General features: G+C 38.7%; 3 protein-coding genes across 3 annotated transcripts; all 3 read left to right on the top strand.

Moving 5' to 3' along the window:
* Positions 1–557: 557 nt before the first annotated feature.
* On the top strand, positions 558–1217 carry LOC108730219 (uncharacterized). Its single transcript, XM_018459781.1, has one exon. It carries the CDS (start codon positions 558–560, stop codon positions 1215–1217), a length of 660 nt encoding a protein of 219 aa, XP_018315283.1.
* A 497-nt stretch (positions 1218–1714) lies between these two features.
* LOC108730217 (uncharacterized) lies at positions 1715–3199 on the top strand. Its single transcript, XM_018459780.1, has one exon. It carries the CDS (start codon positions 1715–1717, stop codon positions 3197–3199), a length of 1485 nt encoding a protein of 494 aa, XP_018315282.1.
* Positions 3200–3209: 10 nt separating this feature from the next.
* LOC108730216 (uncharacterized) lies at positions 3210–5295 on the top strand. The gene is made up of 5 exons (XM_018459779.1): positions 3210–3440; positions 3516–3598; positions 3653–4164; positions 4261–4420; positions 5280–5295. Exons 1-5 carry the CDS (start codon positions 3210–3212, stop codon positions 5293–5295), a joined length of 1002 nt encoding a protein of 333 aa, XP_018315281.1.
* Positions 5296–9373: the final 4078 nt, after the last annotated feature.

The following is a 9373-nucleotide window of genomic DNA, read 5'->3' as shown; positions in this document are numbered from 1 at the left end:
GACGCTCCATGGCTGCCCACATACTACTCCGGTTGGGAACGATGCCTTTGCGGGTGCATCGTTATATATTTAAGTGAGCGTTGCAGTACTTTGGAAATGCTGGATAAAGGAAAGCAAAAACAAGAATCAACCAAGGTAGCGACGCAAAGAAAAGGGTAACACTTGTCACCACCAAGGTAGGAAGCTGCGCGCTCTGCAAGGAGGAGCATCCCTTATACAGATGTGAGGAATTTTTGAAGATGTCAAAAGTTAAGCGGCAAGAAGAGGTCAAGAAAAGTAGACTGTGCTGGAATTGTCTCGGAAAGGATCATTTTGCCAAGGCGTGCAGATCGTCACGATGTAGGAAGTGTTCAAAAGCGCATAACACATTGTTGCACGTAAATTCAGAGAAGCTTTCGGTCAACGCAGAAGAGTTGGAACACACAAAAACCGTTGGACATCAGGCAGACGAGGAGTAGGCTCGGACTGGAGCAACGAGAAACCAACAAAAGGATTCGAAAGAGGTCAAGAAAACAGCGGTAGCGACCCACTGCGCGAAAAGATATGCGAGTCAAGTGATGCTCTCAACCGCTCAAGTCTATGTTTATGATATCAACGGACAGCAAAGAAGATGTAGAGTCCTTCTAGATCCCGGATCACAATCGAATTTGATTACGGCGGGTCTGGTACAGCAATTGAAGCTACCAACGACCAAAGAAAATGTGCCTATAAGCAGCATAAATCAAGTGAAAACTAGAGTGCATCTGTCTACGCAGATTAGGTTGCAATCGATGTACAATGACTTCAGTGTAATGATGTCTTGCTTGATATTACCAAGAATCACCGAAAGGCTTCCACAAGTGAGAATCCAAGCGAAACTGAATATATCTGAAGACATACAATTGGCAGATCCAACATACGGGATTCCAGGTGAAATAGAACTATTGATTGGAGCGGGTCTGTTTTGGTCGCTTCTGTGCATGGATCAATTCAAGCAAGAAAGGGGGCAACCAACATTATGCAGAACTCACCTCGGCTGGATTATAGGCGGCGAGATGGTGAGTCCGACAGAGCAATCGGAAAGAAGAGCTTGTCATCTGATAACCAACACCCAGTTACACGATCAATTGGAAAAATTCTGGAGACAAAGAGATGTATCGGAAACGCGAATTTACTTGAAACAAGAGCAGATATGTGAGGATTTCTACCGCGATACGGTTAGGCGTGAGGCGGACTGAAGGTTTATCGTTAAGCTGCCAATGAAACCTGAAATAGTACTCGGACAGTCAAGGGAATTGGCACTGAAAAGATTACATTCGCTAGAACCACGTCTAAAATGACAACCAGAATTGCGACAACTATACAACGAGTTCATGGAAGAATATGTATCTTCGGGCCACGCATCAATATGTTCGGAAGGGGAAGGCTATGAATCCAAGGAACATTGTTTCATACCGCATCAGTATGGCGACCAGATAGTTTAACAACGAAACTCCGCGTAGTGTTTGACGCGTCAGCGAAAACCTCAACGGGAACGTCGTTAAATGATAAGCTGATGGCAGGACCAAACTTGCAGAAGGATTTGCTAGGAATCATCATAAGATTCCGCGTACACAAATACGTAATAACAGCGGACATCGCAAAAATGTTCCGACAGATATAGGTGGCTGAAGAAGATCGTAAGTTTCAATTGGTACTTTGGAGAGATCCTGAATCCTCACTGCAGATACTCAGAATGAACACAGTTACGTATGGAACCGCTAGCGCTCCATATCTGGCCATGCGTTGCCTAAAGGAGATAGCTAGCAAAGCCGCCGAAAAATTAGCTACTAAACAACAAGAAAAAACATCAATTACGCAGGTTGAAGACTTAAATGCGGAGGGAGGAGAGAAGGATCTCTCTTCAGCAATAGAGGTCCTGGAACGAGACTTCTACATGGACGACGTATTGACAGGGACAAATAGTCTCGCGGAAGCAATTCAACTGCAGAAACAGCTAACGGAACTTCTGGTGCAAGGGCAGTTCGCATTGCGAAAATGGAGATCAAACGATGCCAAAGTGCTTAAACATTTAAATGACGAATGTAAGACTGATAATTGCCTTATCATCAATGAAGAAGAGACTCAAAAAACGCTAGGCGTATTGTGGAATGCTAAGGAAGATACACTACACTATCAGTTTACAGTATTAGACAAAGAAAGAATAACTAAACGTGGCGTACTATCTAAAATAGCACAAGTGTATGATCCTTTAGGGCTAATAGGACCAGTTCTCATAAATTACAAGATATTTATGCAGAGATTATGGGAACAAAAATTGGATTGGGACGACCCTTTGCCATCATCGTTGGAAATTAGTTGGAAGAGGCAGTTTGATTCACTTCATGAAATCAACGAAGTTGCCGTTCAACGAAATATAAATCCGGACAACGAAACAGGATTAATGGATATCTATGGATTCGGGGATGCATCAGAAAAGGCGTGTGTGTGCTTATATGCTATCAGTTGCAATAAGCAAGGAAAAAAGACTACTCGTTTGATTTGTGCGAAAACAAGAGTAGCCCCACTGAAGGTCTTATCACTGCCAAGATTGGAGCTGTGTGCTGCCCTATTATTGGTAGAGTTGTTGAAGGTAATCGAGGAAGCCTGTAAAAAAAGCATCGCTCGAGTCTATCTTTGGAGTGACTCAACAGTAGTGTTAGAGTGGATCAAAATGTCATCTAATCAATTAAAGGCGTTTGTAGCCAACCGAGTGGCAAGAATCCAAGAATTGTCATCCGAAGCTTATTGGAAGCATGTCCCATCGGAGGATAATCCAGCAGATCTCCTGTCGAGGGGTATCACGGTAGAGCAGCTAAGGAAGAGCAAACTATGGTGGGAAGGTCCCGAATGGATCACGTCAGAACAGCATTGGCCTCAGCAACCAAATGTAGCTATGGAGGAGGCATCGGAAAGAGTTACAGTAGCAATGTCGGCATCGATTGCCCCCCCGGAAGTCTTAACCAAACAGTCTTCTTATTCCAAGTTACGACGTGTAATCGCCTTTTGTCAAAGGTTTATAATCAACCTGCGAGGGGCTAAGAAAGATGGTCCACTGTCATTGGAGGAGCTAGAGGAAGCAGAAACCGCTATCTTGCAAATCATTCAGCGAGATGCCTTCGCGGAAGAAATCAAGGCACTACCAAGTAAGAGAGCAGCGGCCAGTAAGCAAGGCAAGTAAACTGGCTAAGATGGACCCATTTTTGGACGAAAAAGGAATGGTCCGAGTGGGAGGACGTCTTCGACATGCAGATCTAACTCCAGATCAGAAGCATCAGATCATTTTACCAGTGGGTCATCATGTAGTCACATTGATATTTAACCAGGAGCACGCACAACGATTGCACTGTGGCCCAGAGCAGCTATTGAATTTTGTTCGGCAAAAATATTGGCCCTTAAATGGAAGAAGAGAAGCAAAAAGAGTAACTCGAGGTTGCGTTAGATGCTTCAGATACAAACCTCGTACGCCTTAATTGAAAATGACGGATCTTCCTTAGAGCAGAGTCACGGAAACTTGGAGACCATTCTTTATTTCTGGAGTAGATTATGCTGGTCCACTACAAATGAGAGAGAGTAGAAGGTGAGGTAGAATCCCAATTGTCAAGGTGTATGTAGCTGTATTCGTTTGTTTTAGCACAAGGGCGATACATTTAGAACTGGTAACGGCATTAACCACGGAGGCCTTCATGGCGGCCTTGAGAAGGTTCGTAGCAAGAAGGGGTATGTGTTCGCAACTGTACTCCGATAACGCGACTAATTTCGTGAGTGCAGCGCGAGAATTGCGAGAAATTTACGAGTTCCTAGCAAACAATGAAAAGGAAATCGGTGAGAAATTAGCAAATCAAAAAATCGAATGGAAGTTTATACTTCCCAGCTCGCCACATTTTGGAGGGCTATGGGAGGCCGCCGTGAATGCAATGAAAAGGCATCTAAACACGGTAACGCGAGGGCTTATCCAAACGTATGAGGAGTACAACACATTGCTGATAGAGATAGAAGCAGTCCTAAATTCGAGACCCCTAACTCCCTTATCCGCGGATCCCAACGATTTGGTAGCATTAACCCCTGCTCATTTCCTTATCGGGGACTCCCTACTAGAACCTGTGCAGAACAATTTCGTAGATGTTTCAGATAACAATTTATCCCGTTGGCAGCATCTCCAAAAGGTTCGACAGCACTTCTGGAGGCGGTGGCAACGAGAGTATCTACAAACGTTGCAGATAAGAAGCAAATGATTAACAGGACAAGAGAAAGTGGAGCCAGGGACAATGGTCCTTCTGAAGGACGATAATTTGCCTCCGCTGAGATGGAAACTGGGCCGAGTGGTGGAGACGTTCGTGGAGATATTCGCGGGCGATAATGGAATCGTTCGGGTCGCTACAGTTCAGACCGAAGGTGGAAGGTTCCGAAGAGCTATTCAAAAACTTTGTCCGTTATCGATTAACTATGTTTAAAAGGGATCAGCTAGATGATGCAAATTACTGTCTCATTAGGCGATTATTATAGAGAATTAATTTAATTTTTTTTATCTTGCCTCTAGTCCCCAGTTTTTTTTTGTTTTTTTGTGGATAATACTCCGGCTATGGTGAATTAAGTGAAGTTGATAAGTATCATTATTTTATTTGACTAAAGTTCAGTTTAATACGAATATTTCTATTCAACGGAGTTAGGCTAGAGAGTAGCACTTTCTTATGTAATTAGATTGAAAGACATTCTTTCAAGGAGGGCGGTATGTCGAGGATTCTCGAGATAGCAGATACGCGCCTGAGCATATCACGCGCATCGCGGTGGCGCAGGAAGAAGTTAGTTGATAAGATAATATGGCGGAAGGTCAAGTCGAGCGTGTACCGTTTTTACGCAATAAAGTCAAACAGCCAGTAAGTCAAGAAGTAGCCGAATTACTAACCATTCCACAACAGCATAGAAAGCTGTTCCGTTTCCAAGCGCGCATCATGTGCATTGACAAAACGGAACGATATTAATGTGCGCAGCATATTGAATGTGATATATGCACTCAATGCGTGCAACGGAACGCACCCTATGTTTATCGGCCGTATGATAATTACAAGAAGTTAATATTTAAAAGTGAATATGTTCTACATATATTGGTAATCATATGTTCTAACGGTTATTTTTATTTTCAGGTATTCCTTTGATTCTACAACGGCAGTTATTCTTGTTATCCTATTTCATTCATGTTTTAATGCTCTAATCTCTTTAATAAATCATTTTATCCTAATAATCCATTTTTTATGTTTCAGGTATGTCGCTATGTAATCTCCGGAATCCTTCAAGGGTTCGTAGGATGTGTGTGTGTGGTTAAGGTAAGTAATTTTTTTTCATTCACATTTTTCTTTCTTTTTAATAAAACGTCTTGACACTTATACTTACTAAAAAATATATTTATGTATCAATGAAATCTTTATATAGTATGAAAATTATAATTTAACTTTATTCTTTTAAAATCTGTAAAGTATAATAATATAAATTTTTGTATAACTTCGAAATGTTGAGTGTCCCTTTTTCTTTTATCAAATAAAATTTACGTTATGCAAATAAACGTAATATTCTTATAACTATAGTACTTCTAATTACCCTTAATATTATTATTTAAAAACAGTCTCTTTATATATATGTGTTTAAACCATAAAATAAAATATAAAACGTAGTAATAATCTTGTAAACTACATTTGACCTATTACTACGCGGTAAAAGATCCTTTTGTACCCTAATGAATTCTCGCAATTTGTTAATGCTATAAAACGACACCCTCATATGATTGCTCTTTAATCTATTAAACTTCTCAGTAATGCCACGAATGAAAGGAACCGTAAACCACGAAGGCTGCACTACATCCACGCTATTCTCCCTAACCGCATCTTTCCTATTACTAGTCATGATAACGTTCTTCAACCGGTTGCTAATGTTCTCAAATATAAAGAGACAGACGCATGGACTTAACATGCAAACGGATGTGGAGGGGCTTCCCAAGGCCTACCTCCCGATCATTGATAGGCTATAAAAGGTCGAATTGTTGTCGCGCTTAGTCAGTCAGTGTCGCTCGTACACAGGAAGAAGTCTGTCGGGCGTTGACTTTAGATCATTTTCAAAATTTCTTTTCTTGATTTTGATTAATTTTTTAACGCTAGTTTTCTAATTACTGTCTCAATAAAGACCAACTAAATCAAAAAGGGACTAACTGTGTCTGACACTGACTGGCCAACTTATCAGAAACCGGTTTTTGAATTATTAAGAGTAATGTTTGCGATGCGGTATCTTGTGATCAGGGTGAGCTTCCTAACTTTCGGAATAATTAATTATAATATATTTCAAAATTTTTTGATACATTAGTTTTACAATTTCTTTATTTCGAGATTTTCAAAATTGCTTTCCTTGTTTCTTCATTGCATTCTTATCTGGATTTAATTCTGGCATTTATACTCTCGAGGTGGGGAAGATCACTATGACTAGTTAATAATTGTTATATTCTATATATGTGAGTTTATTAGTTGTCTCTGAAGAAGGCTCAAAAATGAGCCGAAATATGTAAGCGCTTTAGTAAAATAAAGAAGTTTTACGCTACGATAGTCGTGTTATTTGCGCAACGTCTCCCGCGCTTGACTCCTATTCCCCTTGTTCTTTCCTTGTTGTCATCTTTAATGTTATTTTGTCAGTCTTTTTTAAATGTCATGTATTATTAAGGGAGGGCTTGTCTTCCTGTCTCATGGTGATGTTTCCTTGCTGCTCCCTATTGTTGTCCTTTTCCGAATCTGTTGTTTCTCCTTGTATCGGCACGTTCTCCTTATTACTGTCTTTTAGGCCTTTCGTACTCCGTATTGCTGTTCTGCTTAAAAGGATTTTCGTCGTTTAATCTGTTATTTTCTACTCGCCGTCTTAAAAAGATAGTCGGTCTCAAGGGAGGGATGGGGTTATAGGGCACTGGTGAGGAAAGCGGTGCCAAGTGTGACTGGAACATCTGTTATTCACGGTCGTTATCGTGCATTACGATAAATAAATCCACTTACAAATTAACTGGTCGCCACTCTGTTTAATCTCTTCAACAGAGAAGGTGGGATCAGCTGCCAGTCGGTCCGAAATCCAAAAGCGTGTTGCTTCCTTCCTTCCTTCAATGGATGTGTAAATCGGCCGTCCTTGTTTCCTCGGGTCAGCTGTCCTTCAATGAACTGCGTTGCTGTCCTCGTTGACTGTCGCTAACGCTCGGCGGTTGATGGGAGAGGTGCGAGTATTCACAACACAATGTTTTTTTTATGTAACAATATCATATATTCAACAGTATTGTACAAACTTAACTTTCACTCATGTTCACACTCTCATTCATCCACTCTCGCGCACTACTAGCAATTACTTGCTTTGCGATCTTGTGAATAATCTCCGTTAAACTCACAATCCTATATGTCGCGGTTGTATTACGCAATCTTGTGTCGTTAAACGAAAATTTCTTAAATACGCGATATTATTACGTCGCGTTGATCGGTAGCTATTTAATCGCGTTCCCGATATTTATTAACCCTTGTCTGACGACTTAGCGGATATCTACTTCGCGGTATTCCCGAAAAAAGCTTTACGTGAACTTGCACGTTTGTTATGACGGTACTTCCTCGCGGTATCTTCGCGTTTCACTACGCGGAATTCGACGTCTTACTATTTAAAATGCGTCATATGTGTAAGGATTATTAATTATTGACGCTACATTAAATTTCGCGTACTTGAAAGTCAGCGGTTTTCGACACGTCCGTCCCGTACGATGGGTGCCGTCCGACTTTTTTCTATCATGACCGTCTTCAACATGACCAACGGTGGACATGCGGAATGCCCTTCTTCTTCATCCCTACTCATGCTTTCATTCACTCGTTATTCTAATTAATATAAACAATGTGTATTTAAAATTAAGCTTACAATAAATGATACGCTGTAATAAAATACATAAAATAAAAGAAATTAGTCGATTAAGCCTTCCGAGTACAATAATTTGGTAACTTCGTCGGTAATCGACCTGTCACTTTCTACTTTAACATCCTTTAATTTATTTAATAAAATACTTTATTCGCCTTTATGTGCATTTAATCATGCTTAATTATCATGAATCTATCTACCATTGTCAAATAAAGTCTAAAATTCCGTTACGGAATTACTCGGAATGATTTTTACCGTTATGCTCTCTCTCTTTCTATTTACGTGTTTCTGTCTCTTTCTATCTATAGCTGCGGTTGAAAAATCGGCTATGGCCGTTATATATATATATATATACCCGTAAATAGGTTAAGACTGAAATTATTTTCTAATTCGGCCGTTATGTATTAAACTGTAAAATCTAACTTTATCTTTAATTCGACCTTTGTAAAACAATTATACATAGCATTATTCTGGATGAAGTCCCAAGAACATTAACGTACTTAAAACTTATAACGGTCGTATGTTCTATATAACAAAATTATAAATAAAACGTTTAGTTCGGCCTTTATTTAAATTACTCGTATCTTTATTCTTTTCATGTGAAATCATCTTTATTGGCCGTATAATATTCTAAGAAAATTAATATCCTATTAATATCCTAAATATGAGTATGTTCTGTATATACATATATAGATAAGTAACGGTTATAACATATGTTTCTTTATTTTCAGGTATTCCATCATTTCTACAACGACCTTAATTCTTGTAATGCTTTCTCATTCATATTTTAGTACTCTAATATCTTCTAATAACTCATTTAATTGTAATAATCTGTTTTTTATGTTTCAGGTATGTCGCTGTCTAAAATCCGGAATCCTTCGTAGGTTCGTAGAAAGGTTAAGGTAAGTAACTTTCTTTCATTTATATATTTGTATTTTCTTTTTCTTTAATAAAACCATCTTATTCCTTAACACTTACTCCTACTATTTTCATGTATCTGTATAATAATAATAAAATTCTTTCTTGGTATGAAAACAAAATATATTGTAAATCTTTATCATTATGAATTCTGTAAAGTGTATTAATTATTTTGGAATGTTGAGGATTTACATTCTTTTATTGTATCAAATCAAACTATTTAATGCAAATAAAACGTAATATTCTTAAACATAATTCTTATACTTATTCTTAATCTAGATGTTTATAAACGGTATTTATATATATTTTTAAACCATACAATAAAATACACTCAGGTGCAAAAAAAGCGGTACACTGAAAAATTAGGAAAAATTAACCAAATTTCAAATGATCATAACTTCGTAAATAATGAAGATAAAAATATGTTTATAAAAGGAAAATGAAGCTTGAAGAGTCCACTTTAAGAATATTTAAACGGCAATTATAAGCGGTAATTTTTTTAAAAATGGCGGATGACAAAATG

This window comes from Mycetomoellerius zeteki, unplaced genomic scaffold, assembly GCF_001594055.1.
Source record: "Mycetomoellerius zeteki isolate Tzet28-1 unplaced genomic scaffold, Tzet1.0 scaffold860, whole genome shotgun sequence".
Taxonomy (NCBI): Eukaryota; Metazoa; Arthropoda; class Insecta; order Hymenoptera; family Formicidae; genus Mycetomoellerius; species Mycetomoellerius zeteki.
The sequence above is the reverse complement of the archived record's forward strand: the minus strand, read 5'-3'. Positions and strand labels throughout refer to the sequence as shown.